This window comes from Scyliorhinus canicula, chromosome 1, assembly GCF_902713615.1.
Source record: "Scyliorhinus canicula chromosome 1, sScyCan1.1, whole genome shotgun sequence".
NCBI lineage: Eukaryota > Metazoa > Chordata > Chondrichthyes > Carcharhiniformes > Scyliorhinidae > Scyliorhinus > Scyliorhinus canicula.
In genome coordinates this window covers 82920759-82938789 of record NC_052146.1, presented here as the reverse complement: position 1 = coordinate 82938789, position 18031 = coordinate 82920759, and the positions used below count along the sequence as shown (strand labels likewise).

Genomic DNA, 18031 nt, shown 5'->3' with positions numbered 1-18031 from the left:
GCCTCCTTCTGCACTGTAGATTTGATGATACTATGACTATGAATGAAGCTGGAGAACTACACAATATGACAGATTGCATTGTTTCGATACAAAACAATTGTTAGCCATTCTAGAGTCAGGTTTTTGTGGTAAAATGGTACCACTTGATGCAATTCACAATGAACAGCCCACAAATGTTTCTCCAAAGTTAACAGTAATTGTTGCAACATTGGATTACAGCTACCCATCAAAGAGAAGCTAGAATTCCCTTTAATTTTATTCCCAAATTGTCATTAGAGTGTAAATTTAAATGATGCACTTTTGTGAGATGTGAATTGAATCACGGTTTACAAAACTATGCTTTGCACACATGTAAAGCTAATCATCAGTAGGCAACACACAAAATGTAGATTTGCAACAAGATTTATTTCATACTTGTACATTTACAGTGTTTTAAACAAAGGAACAGAATTTGTAATTGCTTTTGTTGTAATGTGTTTGTGTATCATGTTCTGTTTGTGCTATCTGCTTCCGTCATCTTATGCATTCATAAAGTCATGACAAGTCAGTCAATGGTCAGAAGTATTATGGTCAGTAACACGTCCTCCCAAAATTAAAGGGGAAAAAATGATTTGAGTTTTGAGGAACAGCAATTTGGACACAAACTTTAAATCTGCAAACATCTGTAGAAGAGCAAGTAAAAAAAAAAACTGTCATATAATATAGCAGTATGAAAATAAATAGAATGTATTTTTTTGGTTATGCTTTTTAACTATGTTCTAGAAAAAAAATCTTGTAAAATTTTAATCCCCCTATATTTGTTTGCAAAACAAATTAGAAATTGTGGCCAGGGATATACACAGTCGGATTTTCTAGTCAGTGTTCCGACTCCAATCCCACCAACACCTCCCCCCGCCTAATCAATGGATTAGATTAGTGCATATAATACTAATGATTGCCACTGTTAACATCACTTGTGGCAGAGGAGGAAAAAAGAGCAGCACGTTTGCACGTATCCAAAAAAAATGCACACATTCAAGTAAAATTAAATTGCTAAAGACTGAGAAGAGAAGAGATGCATAAATCTTCATGGACTTGTGGTTGGGCTGGCACTTGTGTGAATAAAGAACAGGAGTGCATTGTAATTTTGCCTTCTCGTTCTATAGAAATTCTGATGCTATGACTTTGCAATGAAAGGCTACAAGTGGCTTAAAGTAAGCAAAACCTTTGATAAAATAAAGTACCCAAATTACAAGTTTAAAATACAAAAGTTAGGTCTCAAAAGGTGTAGCAGCTTTATTTATTTTTGCTTGTAAATGGACTGTTGCTGGCATGTACTTACTCTACAAGTTTATTCCAGTAATTTCCAGTAACAGTATTTTAAATTATAATGGCTCAAATTAATACAAATTGAAACTTTCTCCCGGCCAAATTGCACATTTTTTCAGTGTTATGCATCAAAGTATCAGTAGAAAACTGTACAAAATTTCCCTGGACAAATAAAAAGGATACTTCATAGACATTCAGAAATACTTAAGGATAGGGACCTCGGTCAGAAGGCCTCATGGGAAAAGTTTGCATAGTTGGCAAATGGAAGTGCTCAAAATTTTGATGGTAGCATGAAATATCCATACCAATTTATTGGTTTGTGTGGAAATTATGTACCATATTATTTGCTGTAATGTCCACTCTAGATTGTAGAAAAATCTAAAATATCAAATGGTTAACAGCTGCCATAAATATAGTGGTTAGTGAAGGGCACAGAACCAAACTCCTGAAATGTTTTCACTTCATGCTGTATGTTGGAAGCAAGAGGGTATAGACTATTTCAAATACATATGAAATATACTCTAGGTCCTCTTCAGTTTCACCTCAAGTTCAAAAGTATTCAGCATGGACATCAGATATGGTCGGAAATAATTTGCAAGCAAAGGTATGTTTAGCATTACAAGAATTGATTTTCTCCCAGTTCTGGCCAAATAGCTTACTAACAAAATTGAAGCCTAAATGTGTTGCATAGTTAAAAGCCTTTTATTCCTTTCAACAGACGTTACTAAAGCTCCAAAAATAACAATGTTTTAACCGTTAGGACAACCTATTCTTCGATAATGAAGCTCGAGAAAAACTGTTCAGGTGAATCCTTAATATCCATTACATGCTTGCTTCCTCACAAATTTTAAGCAGCTATGATAACATTTTAGTTAAGGAAGTTAATACCAAATCATCTTCGAACCAGTCGGTTTGAATTTATATTTCAGTTAATGCCAGTTAAAGAATTAGAAAAAGTAACTATTGGCCTAGCTGTTCTTACAAAAGGAAATCAAGACTTTTTCCTCAACTTCTTTCTCCTCCCCACCCCTTCCAAAAGATCCATTAAGCTGTTTAAAAAATTATTCCTTTGGACTTGTTTCCAGCACAATGACCTATTATAATGAAGGGAATGTTATATAATTTACACTAGCTTGTGACCTCTTATAGACCTTTTCCTTCTTTTCCCAGGTTTCTTTAAATTGCCACAATTTCCACCAGCCAAGAACCAGGGAGTAAATCAACGTAATGTTTCATTCTAGTTGAAGATGCAAATGGCGTTTTAATCATTCTAACCAACAAGAGAGAAAAGCACAAACCTCTCATCCAGCCTGGATGCAAAAAGAACTTCAATTTAAAAAAAATTCAAAGCATGCAGAAACCTGAAAACTAAGCAAACAATATATACTTATTTAGCAAATATGTTTAAAGATGCACAATGAGGCCTACTGCAAAAATACTATTAAAAAACAGTATGCAAACCACATAACGTTAGGCACCAAAAATCATCATCTTTGTAGTCATAATTGTACTACAAACATTTTACAGTATGAGAGCGATAACAGCTTTTGAAAGTTTGGTTCTGAGCCATTCCTACTAGTTATAATAAGTGTACACTAGAAATATAGAAACTTTGTTGAAGCAATGGTTTCAAACTCCATCACATCACACATCTTTAGTCAGTCATCACACCAGTCCGTTAAGGATATACAAAAGTAAAACCAAGTTGAACTGGAGCAGCCGGATTAAAGGTTGTGGTTAAAATGCACGTTCAATTTAAAACTACTTTCCTTTTTGGAACTTATGAACTACACCACACAACCCGAAATATCAATGCCCAACTGCTCTCACGTAAGATTCATGCCCCTGAAGCTAGGAGCACCTTGCTCTCTCTCCTCCTTATACAACAAATGATGTTAAAATATTACCTGCTCTCATTTTTATGAATATTTTAGCATATTTACTTTTTATGTGAATGCCAAAACGGTTTCAACTAGAATGATAAAGTTAAGCAACATGGACTTCCAAGTTCAGAGTGAGGAAGAAAAATAATCACCGAGAATAGCCGAGCTCAGTTCATAATGGTTCTACTTCACGGATCTCTAATGTTTGTTGTGTGATCTGTCTGCTTACCACACCCTCCCCCGCCCTCTCAGCAAAGCTAATCACAGTGGCAGAGGTAGAAAAAATGGCTCCTTTTCAATAGAATTCAATAATTAAGGTTCACAGTTTGTCTAATGAATGCACTCTCCTCGTTCAATATAGAATTCCACTCTTCATAAAGTATTGTATACCAAAATTCTCTAAAATTGTAGATGTAAAAGTGTGTGGAATAGTTAGTTATGCTTGCATGTATGCAATGTGTGCAAATGTCAAATCTGTTAGAATGTAGACAAAGTATCCCCTTGCCAAAACGTGAGGTTATCAGTAAAATTTAAAAAGTGCTCAGAACAAAATTGGTTTCATTTTTCTTAAATTGGCTTGGATCTGTACACTTGCTTCAAGTTTGTTCAGTTTTCTTTATTTTATCCCTACAGTAAGTTTAAGTTTCCTTTTCCATGTGCATTTTACATCCTAAAGGGTGAAGCAATAGCAAAGTAAGATGCAGTACATCTTTAACATGCACTGTAATCTCAGATTCTATTTACCAAGTCATTTTGTACCTAAACACAGTTTAAATAGATGACTTCATTCTTACCTTGGGAGTGAATACTTCCATCTTATTACCACTTTAAAAAATCAAATCAAATTGAATCTAAATCTAGCTGGTAGACAGTTTAATTGCCCATTGACTAACTGCCAAACATAGCATTGTGTGCAGAGGTAATGTCCTGTATTTCAGGGAGCGGATAAATGTAAACATTAGGGAGATTCTTCATCCAGATTGAATTTGATCACCCAGATAAACAAGATATATATTGGGATTAATTGCAAATACTACAATTGGTTTCTTTTGCAGGTTTTCTGAAGACAAACGTGGAGTTTGGATATTCAACAGATAGCTGCTGAAGAAACTTAAGCAAGTTTACAGATAGAAAATAGCGATCCAATTGCGCTATAAAACTTGGCAGGTCAGCAACTATAGTAGCAATTATTTTGAACCAGCTGCTTGGCAAGGGACAAATACATTTTTATCATTATTTTAAAGTAACACATGAAATAAGTAATGACTGGCATTTAGAGATTTGCATTCTACAGCTTCCAGTTTACACATTAAATACTCTCAAATTTCTGGACAGATCAAATCTGTACTTTTTTTTTAAAAATGCATGATCAGCAGCTGCTGCGATGCAACACCCTGAAAGGCCAGACACTTGAATGTTAATTAACACGGCTTACCATTTTTCCCCAACTGTATATCAGCTTACATCAAGCTGTCTCCCTCTTTTCCCAACTATTACCAAAATTTCCAACCTCCCTTCCCTTTCTAAAGAGGAAAAAAATACAGAAATCAAATCTGAATGTTTAAATTAAGCCATAATCAAATAAACCTGACTACGTGTTTCAACATTTAACAGTTCTAGCAGTAGCAAATGTACATTTAAACTCCTCAAAATTAGTCTTGCGCCAATTCTGAATGCTCTCTTGCTTCCAAAATATGCTGCTCTGAAATTTCTAATTAGAATATTGGCTCCATCCTTGATTAACATCAGTTACAACCAAGCAACTGATTATTTGATTAGAGCTGCAAGTTCACTGAATTCAGAATTAGTACCGTTTGCACCTGCTCGTTATAAGACCCACTGGAACTTCGAGGAGTAAGTTTTTGGAAGCAGATACATTTTTCTATATATTCAGTGAAATATTTAAAACACTCTCACACCCACCCACTAACCCTCAAAAACAAAACAGGCAAAAATCAATCCAAAAGACAATTCTTTCCAACACCCAAGTGTTCAAATGGCATTTTTTCTGATGGCAGTCATTCAAAAATGACAATATGCCGAGAGGGCTATCTTAGTTATCCACATAAGCAATCTTTCAAAGAATTTTAGTTACATCAGTTGATTGGTAACTCAAACTGTCTGCCGTAAAATTTGTAACTGCTGTGGAAAAATAAATTGCAAGAATGTCTCGAATATTTGAATCTATCAGAGTTAAGTTTAATGTTTACTGGGTTTCTCTAGCTTTATTTCAGGGAGAATTGTCTTTTACAGATGCACCATGGTGCACAAACTGAAAAAAAATATTAAGTTCCGATGCAACGTTAAACAAACATAAAAGGGAAGTGCAACAGTGACCCACAACTCTACCACTTGAAAATTAGAAAAGCACGACTTTTTGGACTAAATTAATTTTTCCGTAGGGGGGGGAAAAAACCTTTTGAAAAGAAAAAAGTTTCCGGTCACTCTTTTCAACTAAACGTGCGTGGTTCGATGGGTCACCAGGGATGTGTGTTTGTTGGTTATTTCTTGCACACTTTACAATTGGAAACCCTCCATGGGGGCCTCCTGCTGCTGAAAGAGGAATTGCTGTGCAGTCTCATCCACTTGTGGTGCAATACTACTGTCCTCTTCCTCTACTCCGAAGTAATGCTCAATAAGATCAAAGGCCTTCTGATAAATTTCTTGATTCTCATGGCTCTGCAAAAATTCAATTTTATCGAGACCTGTGATGAAGGAATATTACAAATTTATTTTAGATCTCTTAACAAAAATCGTTAGAATTTTATGAAAAATATAAATTTTTAGAACTTCACCTACCATAAGCTTCTTCAATAAGGCTACAGTACGGATTAATCCCAGTTCCATTTTGTTTAGCCTCCTGCTCTCCAAGCCTCAAAATATTTTCCAGCCCATTTAAGGCAACTTGAACTATTTTTGAGTCCATAACAGTCAGTAGGTCACACAATGGCTTAATACAACCCAAGCTTACAAGATACCTTTTAAAAAAAAAAAAGAAAAATATGCAAAGACATTCTGCTGTATTAACAGAAAATTTCTATAAATGTTATGGTGGTGGACTGTATATGGAGGTCTTCAGACTTGTATTCACACTGTATAATCACTTCTCTCTAAAGCAAATCAGGTTGGAAGTTAACATCACAATTTGTCAAAATTCATTATTATTTATTAATTTTAGTATTCTATTTCAAATTGTTAAATTAAATGAATAAAATTTATGTTCAACCCTGATGGAATTGCAAAGCAAAACCTACTTCTCTCACACACACTGTTTAACCTTAGGTGCCTTTCATTCATAGAATCAGAGTCAACAGGGCAGGAGGCCATTCGGCCCATTGAGTCTGCACCGGCCCTTGGAAAGAGCACCCTACTTCAGCCCATGCCTCCAACCTACTCCCGTAACACAGTAACCCGACCTAAGCTTTTTGAGCAATTTAACATAGCCAATCCACCTACTGTTAGGTGCCATTTTACTGGCCATATTGCGCCTTAAAAGTCAGCGCGCCGCAACGTGGTCGGTAGATGATTGAAAGGATTGTTCTGTATACAATCCAGGCAGAACCACTGCCTTACTTGTCCTCAACAGATGCATTAATTACATCATACTTTTCGAGAGTGAAATTAATTTGCCACTTTCGGCCTACCTAGTCAGTCCTGCAGTCTACAACTTTTGCACCAATCACAGAGTGTATTTTCATATCACCTGCAAACTTTTAAATCTCTACATCAAACATATTACTATAGGTAAAGAAAGGGAAACCTAAAATATGTGAAGTAATTAAACCAGGAGACAGAAGAAAGAAATGAGAGCACAGCATTGGAGCAGAAGGGTAGTTTAGGGCCTGAGGCCCAAATAAGCAGTCCACATCGGTGCATCTGTGCAAAGTTCAAATTGAATGCAGTGCAGCTACAAATTCAGCTTGGAGGGTATGATATACTAGCCATTACGAAGATTAGACTGGAACTAAACATACCAGGTTATAAAGTCTATTGGTAAAATGAAGAAAATGGTAGAGTGCTCGGAGTAGACCAAGTGATGAAGGATGAAATCACTTCAATGGTGAGAGGATGGTAGGCAGTGAAACTTCATGGGTAGAATTAATAACAAGAAAGTTAAGACTGTTGTGAGAGCTGTTAATTAGATCCTCTTGTAGCAGCCAAGTGGTAGCTTGTATAAATGCAGAGGCTAGAAAAGCAAGTGGCAATGGTAGAGTGGTTTTAATGGAGAATTTTAACTTCCAGATAGATTGGGACAAGCAGGGTAGTATGTCAGAAAGGTAGTGGGTTCCTGGAATGTGTTCGGGATAGCATTCTGAAGCAATGTCTTCGAACCAACAAGAGGTCAGATCAAATTAGATTTAATATTGAGCCAGATTTAGGAAACAGCTCAACAGTGCTTGGACATTAATTGTGATCATGATATGATCAAGTTAACTGCAGTGTTTGAAAAGACGAAATGCTGGTAAGGCTGGCTTCAATGCAGAGACTGTCTAGTGAATTGTGCAAATCTGTTAATGGGTAAAAAAATCAATAGGAAGTCATAGAATTATAGATGATGTACAGCACAGAGGCACCACATGGCCTACCGTGTCTGTAACAAGGTATTCAAAAATATTTTCATATGCAGAAAAAGTTTATACCCACAAGACACAAGAGCTTGCATGCTAAAAAAAAAAACACGGATTACTATAGGGGTAAGAGACAACATAAAATGCAGAGGAAAAAGCATGCAAAAATTCAAAATGTTACATATCCCTTGAAGGGGGAAAATAAAAAGGACAAAGGCCAACAAAACAGCGAGTAAGAACTACAAAATTGGTGCTTGTAAAGAAAGTGGCAAAGGATATCAAAAGTGTTTGACAATTTATTTGGGGAAAAATGATCAGAGGCAACTAGGAAAATAGAGTCACAAATACAATGTTTATGGCACTCACTTAATCTGTTCTGGTGTTCCTCCAGAAGTTGCATTTGTGATGCCCCATGCTGCCTCTTTCCTCGTACGAAATTCTGCTTTCTGAAGAAGCTCAATCAGTACTGGAAAGATGTTTGCATCTATTACAGCCTTAAACCAAAAGAAGTTTGAAAAATGAATTGAACAAAAACAAGACTTGCATGTTAATAGCATATTTCATAATCATAGCACATCCCATGAGTAGCAATGTGTCAAAGGCCAGATAATCTGCATTTGGTGGCAATGATTGAGAGATAAATATTGGCCAGGATGCTGGGGATAACTTCCCTGCTCTTATTCAAAATAGTGTCATGGGATCGGTTCTGCCTACCTGGGCGGCAGACGAGACTGACAGGACCTCGTTTTAATGTATTTTTAAAAAGATAGCACTTGTGACACTTGAGCACTCTCTCAGTACTGAATAGGAGTGTCAGCCTCGATTTGTGCTCAAAGTCCTGGAGTAGGACCTGGAACCTATAAACTGCAGCAAGAGCCAGGACGGTGGCACCACCACAACCTCAGTTGCAAGGTGTGGGAGGGAATAGAAGGAGCTAGGCAATAAATCAAAAGGCAGGACCTCAAAAATAGTAATCCGAGTATTACGCCAAATGCTGGCGAGAGGAGGAAGAGGAAAATAGACCAGATGAATACAAGGATGGAGAGATGGTGTCAGGGAGGAATTTGAATTCCTGAGGCATTAGGACCAATTCTGGCGAAAACGGGGCCTGTACAAGCTGGACGGGTTGCACCCTAGCTGGACCTGGATCAATATCCCCACAGGGGATTTCAATAGTATAAAAATGTTAAAAAGACAAGTCAAAAGGCACTAACTGAATGCAGAGAGTAGTCGGTATTCAGGATGGACTGAGAAAATATTCAGGATGGACCGAGAAAAAGGGAAAGGAGGTATGGTGGCGCGGTTAGTTAAGGATAAATCAGTGTAACAATGCGAGAGAATATTGGCTCAGAAAATCTAGATGTCGATTGAGTCTAGGTAGAGCTAAGAAGTAATAAAGGAGCGAGAAACATTAGTGGTAAGATAGGGGATGACATTAAACAGGAACTTAGAGATGCATGTAACAAGGGTGTTACAGTAATCATGGGTGACTTTAACCTATATATAAACTTGGCAAATCACAAACAAAACTGTTCCAGATGAATTTCTGGAATATGTAGGAGATGGATTTTTAAACCAGTATATTGAGGAACCGACTAGGGAACGTGCTATCCTGGATGGTATTATGCAATGAGAAGGAGTTAATTAGTAATCTTGTTATGCTCCTTTAAGGAACAGTGACCATAACATGATAGAGTTCTTCATTAGGATGGAAAGTGAAGAGGTCGGATCAGAAACTAGGGTCCTAAATCTAAATAAAGGGAGCTACAAAGGTATGAGGGGTGAGCTGGCTATGATAGATTGGGGAACTTAATTAAAAGGCATGATCGTGGATAGGCAATGGCTAATATTTAAAGAACAAATGCATGCAATGCAACAGTTATACATTCCTTTCTGGCACAGGGTGCTGTATAGGAAACTTCTAAATAAAATAAGAGCCTATGGTGTTAGGCGCAAGGTACTGGCATGAATAGAAGATTGTCTGAATGGCAGAAGGCAAAGGGTGGTGATAAAGACGTCCTTTTCAGGATGGCAGCAGTGACTAGTGATGTTCCGCAGGTGTCAATGTTAGGACCATAACTATATATCATAGACATTAAAGATCTGAAAGAAGAAACAGAGGGCATTGTTGCTTTGCAGATAATACAAAGATATGTAGAGGGGACAGGTGTAGCAATAATCAGGGCCTAGTTTTAAGGCTGATTAAATTGGATATCTTAAATTAAAGAATTGAGCACTTTAAAAACCACAGTCTGCAGAATCCGAATATACAGAACTCCGACTATACAGAACTCCGACAAGCTGCCGGGACCTGTCTGAAGCAGCCCATGAATAACCCATCAAGTGATTATGGCTCCTACTTGAGATTCAATGGCCACAGTTCCCGATATCCCATCAAGCAATCATTGCTCCTCCCAGGGAGGGCTCAGGTGCCCTTAAACCAGGTCATCAACCAGACCATTGGCACGGAGATCCTGCCTCCTGAGACCCCATTGGCTGAGGGCCAAGGGCAGGTGGAGAAAGGAGGTGGGTGGCGACAGGGGGATAAAAAAAAGGCATTCCAAACATCTAGAGAGAAAGGACTGGAAGCTAAGACTGGGAGCATAAGACTCAAGGCAAAAGACTCGAAGCAAAGACTCTAAGCTTGGTGTGTGAGGTGACCAGACCAAAAGGAAGGAAGGAAGCAAGGAAGCCAGCGAGAATCACCTTTATAAAGAGGAACCAGAGGCACTCGGGGATCAGATCTGCATCTTACTAAATCACCTTTACGGGAAGTATAGTCGAATCCTTGGTGTTTCTTGTATGTATAGTGGGTAATTTATGGGTTAACTATATTTAATAAAGTGTGTTGCATTATATCTGTGTCCTACTTTGTTCTACTCATAAAGACACCTGGGTAAACTTTAATTAAAGAGCTGTTTCAAGTATCTGAATTGGACAGATACAACACAGGTTGTGTTGAGGAAGCAGGGAGGCAGAAGGACTTGGGACAGGCTAGGAGAGTGGGCAAAAGTGGCAGACAGAATACAACGTGGAAGTGAGAGGTTATGCACTTTGGGAGGAATAGAGGAATAGACTATTTTCTAAATGGGAAAAGGTTTCAGAAATCAGAAGCACAAATGGACATAGTTTTAGTTCAGGATTCTCTTAAGGTTAATGTGCAGGTTCAGTCAGCAGTTAGATAGGCAAATGCAATGTTAGCATTCATGTCAAGAGGGCTAGATATAAGAGCAGGAATGTATTGTTCAGGCTGTACAAGGCTCTGGTCAAATCCCATTTGGAGTATTTTGAGCATTGGAGAGGGTCCAGAAGAAGTTCACAAGAATGATAAAACAAAAGAGAAAACACTGGAAAATCTCAGCAAGTCTGGCAGCTTCTGTAGGGAGAGAAAAGAGCTAATGTTTTGAGTCCAATAACTCTTTGTCAAAATGATCCCTGGAATGAAGGACTGTCATAGGAGGAGCAGTTTAGGACTCTGGGTTTGGATGGATCTAAAAAAACAAGTGGCACAAACATGGCTAACAAAAAAAATTATATCCAAAGAGGAATCATGTAAAGTTGCAAGTCCGAGGATTGGGAGCAGTTCTGAATTCAGCAGTCGAGGATGAAGAGATTAATTAAAAGGGGAAAAAAATAGAGTAGGAGTGTAACTTTCAAGTAACATAAAAACAGACTGTAATAGCATAATAATAATAATCTTTATTGTCACAAGTTGGCTTACATTGAAGTTACTGTGAAAAAGCCCCTAACCGCCATATTCCGGCGTCTGTTTGGGGACACTGAGGTAGAATTCAGAGTGTCCAAATTACCTAACAGCACGTCTTTCGGGACTTGTGGGAGGAAACCGGAGTACCCGGAGGAAACGCACGCAGACATGGGGAGAACGTGCAGACTCTACACAGACAGTGACTCAGCCAGGAGTCAAACCTGGAACCCTGGCACTGTGAAGCCACAGTGCTAATCACTGTGCAACCGGGCTGCCCACAGGCTTCTATAAGCATATATAAAGAAAAAGGTTACTGATGACAAACATAGGACCTTTAGAGTCTGAAACAAGAGAATTTATAACAGAGAACAAGGAAATGACACAGCAAATAAAAAACTACTGAGGAAGATACAGATAACTTCCCAGAAATGCTAAGGGATCAAAGATCTAGCAAAGGAGAAATTGAAGGAAATTAATATTATTAGAAAAACAGCTTTGGAGAAATGAATGGGACTGAAAGCCAATAAATCGCCAGGGCTCGATTATCTACATCCCAGGGTACTCATGCAGGTGGCCATGGAAATAATGGATTGGAGGATGGAAAATGCAACCCCGCTTTTAAAAGGGGAATAGGGAGAAAACAGGAAATAACAGACAGGTTAGCCTATCGGTAGTAGGCAAAAAGTTAGAGCCTATTATAAATAACAGGATACTTAGAAAATATCAACAGGATTAGACAAAATCAACATGGATTTATGAAAGGGAAATCATGTTTAACAAACCTATATGGGTGAACCAGCGAATGCGGTGTATTTAGGTTTTCAGAAAGCTTTTGATACAGTTCCACATAAGAGGTTAGTGTGCAAAATTAAAGCTCATGGGATTGGGGTAACCTTTTGCATGGATTGAAAATTGGTTAGCGGGGAGGAAACGAAGAGGAGGAACAAATGGATGCTTTTCGAAATGGCAGGCTGTGACTAGAGGGGTCCTGCAGCGATCAATGCTTGGCCCCCAGCTCTTCACAATATACATCAATAATTTGGATGAGGGAATCAAAAGTAAAATTTACAAGTTTGCTGATGACAAATCTTCGTGGGAATGTGAGTGGTGAGGAAGATGTTAAGAGGCTACAAGGTGAATCAGATAAGTTTGTGTGTGAAAATATGTGGCAGATGCAGTATAATTTAGTGAAGTTATCCACTTCAGACGGAGAAACAGAATAACTTGAATGGTGACATTTTGGGAAATGTTGACGTACAAAAGGATCTGGATGCCCTTGCACACCAGTCACTGAAAGCAAACATGCATGTACAGTAAGCAGTCAGGAAGGCTTTCATTGCAAGAGGACTTGCATACAGGAGTAATGAGGTACTACTGTACAGGACTTTGGACACACCTGGAGTATCGTGCATAGTTTTTGTCTCCTTATCTAAGAATGAATAGACTTTCCATAAAGGGAGTGCAGCGAAGGCTCACCAGATTAATTCCTGGGATGGAGGAATGTTATATGAAGGGAGATGACTGGGCCTGTATTCACTGGAATTGGGAAAAGAGGCTATTCAATGGAAACTAAATTTCTGAAAGGGCTGGATATGCTGGATGCAGTGATGTTGTTTCTTCTGTCTGGGGTGTCTAGAAGGGGTCACCGTCTCACGATACAGGGTCGGCCATTTAGGGCTGAAATAAGGAGAAATTTCTTCACTCAGAGGTGGTAAACATGTTGAATTCTCCAACACAGAAGGTTGTGGAAGTCAAGTCACTGAGTATATTTAAGGGAATAGATAGATTTCTAGATACTAAAGATGTCAAAGGGTATGAGATGTGCGCTGAAGTATGGCGTTAAGATTAGAGGATCAACTATGATTATGCTGGAGGAGCAGACATGAAAGGACAAATGGCAAACTTCCTGCTTCAATCTTCTTTGTTTCTACCTGACAACTCAAAGATGGGGGCTCTATAAACTGAGTCACAGTGTACATTTAAAGAAAAATCTTCATTCTATCAGTATTAATGCTGAAAGATGCAAACAGCAATTTAAATAGAACTTTACAGCATGGTTAAAAAAAAATATTCTGAAGCAAATTAGTATAAAACGGGATTTCTTCGGAATGACTAGAAAGTGGTCCAACTTCACTTAGCAACGCCACATTATGACATTTAAAGTCTTTTCAGCTTTTGGGGAACTGCAGACTACATGATGCTATTAGCATATTCTTGAGAAATACTTCAGGTACTGTCCTTAAGAAAAATTAATGATTGGAAACTTCAGATTAGAACATAAAATTCATTGAAAATAAATCTGTGTATAAATCAAAATGCTGACTTCCGATGGTGGCTATGAAGGAGTAGGTCGCGTATTTGGTGGCTACCGCTCGGGTCGGACCTTTCCCCCCCAATTTTTTTTTTATTGGACCTGATTTGGAAAATTGATGGTCGAGGCAATTGTTGATTGGATTCCCACATCGGTGCACGGAGAGGCGGACTAGAAGTGCTCACAAAGGAAGAAACAGACAAACAGATAAGGCATGGGCTGAAGCTGCAGCGGGAGAAAGCATGGCGGATGACCGGAGTCTGGGCATGTCGACCTAGTGGTCAACGGAGCAGCTAATGCAATTTATTCAGGAGGCTTCGTCAAGCAGAAGCAGGAATGCTTGGATCCGATTAAAGAATCAACTACGTGGCTGGAGCTCAAGATTGGATGCCCAAGATCGGGCGATCCAGAAAGTAGAGAAGCCGCTGGCTGAGCAGGGGGGAACATCAAACTGCGGGGATGCTGAGAGACCAACAGAAAAGGGTCCTGGAGAAGGTGGACGACCTAGAGAATAGGTCCTGACGGCAGAACCAGGGAATCGTCGGTCTCCTGGAGGGGTCCGAAGGAGCGGACGCTGGGGCGGGCATGTTCGAGAAGTTGCTGGGGGATGGGACGTTCTCCTGACCCTTGGAAGTGGACAGGGCTCACAGAGCGCTCGCGAGGAAGCCGCGAGTGGGGAACCCCCCCCGAGGGCAATGGTGGTGAGATTCCACAGGTACTTGAACAAGGAGCGTATTTTACAGTGGGCCAGGCAGACAGGGAGTTGTAAATAGGAAAACAGTATCTTGCGGATCTATCAGGATCTGAGTGCAGAGGTGGCCACGAGAAGAGCATGGTTCAATCAGATAAAGTCGACCCTTTTTAAGAAAAAGGTGAAGTTTGGACTGCTGTATCCGGCCTGTCTCTGGGTCACGTATGAGGAGCAAAATATTTATTTTGAGACGCCCGAGGAAGCGAGGGACTTCGCAAAAAGGAAAGGACTGGTGGCGGACTGAGGACTTTGCTGCAGCGTTCACGATTTTAAAAAATGCCTTCGGTATTGATTTGGGGCCAGTTGCAGAGCTGAGTGAGTTGAACTTTACATTTGCACTGATTGGGGGGGGGGGGGGGGGGGGGGGGGGGGGTTTGTTAGATGCTGGATCTTTTGTTTGATCTTTTCTTTGTTTATCGTTTTTTTCTAGGGGGCAGTTGTGTTGAGACTGGTTTTCGTTTGAATGAGTGTGTCTGAGCGGGGGGGGGGACACACGACAACAATAGGTGGAAGAATGTCTGGGGCCATGGGCAGGCTAGCTCACGGAAGCGCAGTGGGGGGTTAACAGATGTTATGCTCATCAAAGGGGTCTGTTTACATAGTGCTGTTACGGGGGGTGGGGGGAATGTTCTGCTGACGGGGGAGGGACTTTTGCTGTGGGACAGAAAGGAGGTCGGGGGGTGGAGGCTGGAGACTGGCCCAGGAAAGGTGATGGCTGATAGGTGAGGGAGCGGGGGGGCCATGACCCCCCCCCCCCCCCCCCCCCCAAAACTAGGCTGATCACACGGAATGAGAGGGGGCTAAATGGGCCAGTTTAGTGTTCGCCCATCTGAGAGGACTGAAGGCGGACGTGGTAATGCGACAGCAGACGCACCTTAGAGTAACTGATCAGATCAGATTTAGGAAGGGATGGATCGGACAGGTTTTTCACTCGGGGCTGGACTCAAAGACTAGAGGGGTCGCGATCCTGATTAATAAGCAAGTGTGTGGTGTTTGAGGTGGGAAGAATAGTTACAGATGTGGGAAGCCGGTACATTATGGTCAGTGGGAATCTGGAGGGGGTACAGGTGGTACTAGTAAATGTGTATGGGCCAAATTGGGATGATGCAGAGTTTATAAAGAGGATGCTGGGGAAGATCCCGGACCTGGATTCGCATAAGTTGGTCATGGGAGGGGACTTCAACACATTTATTGACCCTGGTTTAGACCTGTCAAGCTCAAAGACAGGCAGGATGCCAACAATGGCGAAGGAGCTAAAGGCGTTCATGGAGCAGGTGGGAGTGTACTCCCGGATTGATTTTTTAAAATTTTGAACAGAGCTCTACTGACGGGGATTCGGCGATCACAATCTCAGATCATGCCCCACACTGGGTTGACCTACAGGTTAGCAAGGAGAGTAGCCAGAGCCCATACTGGAGGCTGGACGTGGGACTTTTAGCCAACGAAGGGGTGTGCGGGCGGCTGAGGAAATGTATTCAAAACTACCTGGAAGTCAACGGCACAGGTGAAGTTTCGGCAGCGGTGGTCTGGGAGGCATGGAAGGCGGTGGTTGGGGGCAGCTGATCTCGACACAGGCCCATAGGGAGAAGGTAGACAGAGCAAAGATGGACCGACTGATAATGGAGATATTGCAAGTCGTCAGGAGATTTGCGGAGACCCCAGAGGCAGGGCTTTTAGGGAACGACAGAGGCTACAGGCGGAGTTTGGCTTGTTAACTACAGGGAGGGTGGTAGAGGAGCTGAGAAAGGCGAGGGGAGCGATCTATAAGAATGGAGAGAAGGCCAGCAGAATGCTTGCACAGCAGCTTAGAAAGAGGGAGGCAGCCAGGGAGATAGGGAAAGCAAAGGAGGGAAAGTAAAGGATGGGTACGGGAGCCTGGTTGGAGACTCAGCAGGGGTGAATAAGGCGTTCAGGGAGTTTTACAGTAGGCTGTATGGGTCGGATCCTCAGCTGGGCCAGAGGAGATGAGGCACTTCTTAGGTGGGCTGAATTTCCTGAAGGTGGACGGGGGTTTGGTAGAGGGGCTGGGGGCCCCAATCGGGTTGGAAGAGATAGCGAAGGGTCGGAAGGCCATGCAGTCGGGTAGAACCCCGGGGCCAGGCGGGTACCCAGTGGAGTTCTATAAAAAGTTCTCTGGGATATTGGGACCGCTGTTGATGAGGACATTCAATGAGGCGTGGAGTGCTTCCCACAACGATGTCACAGGCCACAATCTCATTGATCCTCAAGTGGGGCAAGGACCCAGAGCTATGTGGGTACCACAGGCCAATATCCCTATTAAATGTGAACGCCAAACTGCTGGCCAAAATCTTGTCCTCTAGGACTGAAGATTGTGTTCCGGATGTTATTGGGGAGGACCAGACTGGGTTTGTTAAGGGAAGGCAGTTGGTGGCCAATGTAAGAAGGTTGTTAAATGTGATCATGATGCCCCCGGAAGGTAGGGTGGAGGTAGTGGTAGCAATGGACGCAGAGAAGGCTTTTGATCGGGTAGAATGGGAATATCTGTGGGAGGTACTGGAATGGTTCAGATTTGGGCGGGGCTATATTGACTGGGTCAGGTTGTTGTACCAGGCTCCTGTTGCGAGCATACAGACAAATAGGACAACATCGGACTATTTTGGCTGCATCGGGGGACAAGACAGGCAGGCACGCTCTCCCCACTGCTGTTCGCGTTAGCCATAGAGCCGCTGGCAATTGCGCTGAGCGCCTCAAGGAGCTGAAAGGGGTTGGTCCGGGAGGGAGTGGAACACAGAGTCTCGCTTTACACAGACGACTTGCTCCTGTATGTATCAGACCCATTAGAGGGGATGGAAGAAAGAAATTGAGGATTCTGGAGGGAATTTGGATGGTTTTCAGGGTATAAACTAAATATGGGGAAAAGTGAGATGTTTGCAGTCCAGGCAAGGGGGCAGGAGAGGCGACTGGGGAAAACTGCCATTTAGGGTGGTAGGGGGAAGCTTTCAGTACCTAGGCATCCAGGTGGCACGGGAATGGGAACAGCTGCACAAGTTAAATCTGGCCCGACTAGTAGACCAAATGAAGGTCGATTTCGGAGATGGGACCCGCTTCCGTTGTCACTAGCTGGGAGGGTGCAGACAGTGAAAATGACGGTCCTCCCGAGATTCCCGTTTGTGTTTCAGTGTCTCCCCATCTTTATTCCACGGTCTTTGTTAAACGGGTCAATAAGGTGATCTCGGGCTTTGTATGGGCGGGTAAGACCCCGCGAGTAAAAAAGGGGGATGCTTGAGCGGAGTGAGGGCAGGGCGGGCTGGCGCTGCCGAACTTCAGTAATTACTATTGGGCGGCGAATATAGCCATGATCAGGAAGTGGGTGGTGGGGGGAGGATTGGTATGGGAGCGTGTTGAGGCGGCTCCATGCAAGGACACCAGCTTGGGGGCCGTTGATAACAGCGCCTCTGCCATTCCCGCCGGCACGGTACTCTACCGCGGCAGACCAGAGGGTCTGGAGGCAATGGAGGAGGCATGTGGTAGCATCGGTGTGGT

General features: G+C 41.7%; 1 protein-coding gene across 2 annotated transcripts in view; it reads right to left on the bottom strand.

Moving 5' to 3' along the window:
- Positions 1 to 386: 386 nt before the first annotated feature.
- The window catches only part of LOC119964597 (importin subunit alpha-7), a 97451-nt gene continuing 79806 nt past the window's right edge, over positions 387 to 18031 (bottom strand). For both annotated transcript variants that reach the window (XM_038794285.1, XM_038794295.1), the window contains 3 exons: positions 8126 to 8253; positions 5991 to 6169; positions 387 to 5896 (listed from right to left, as the gene is read on the bottom strand). In XM_038794285.1, coding sequence (XP_038650213.1) covers positions 5709 to 5896; positions 5991 to 6169; positions 8126 to 8253 — 495 coding nt within the window. In that variant the 3' untranslated portion in view covers positions 387 to 5708. The remainder of the gene's footprint in view (positions 5897 to 5990; positions 6170 to 8125; positions 8254 to 18031) is intronic.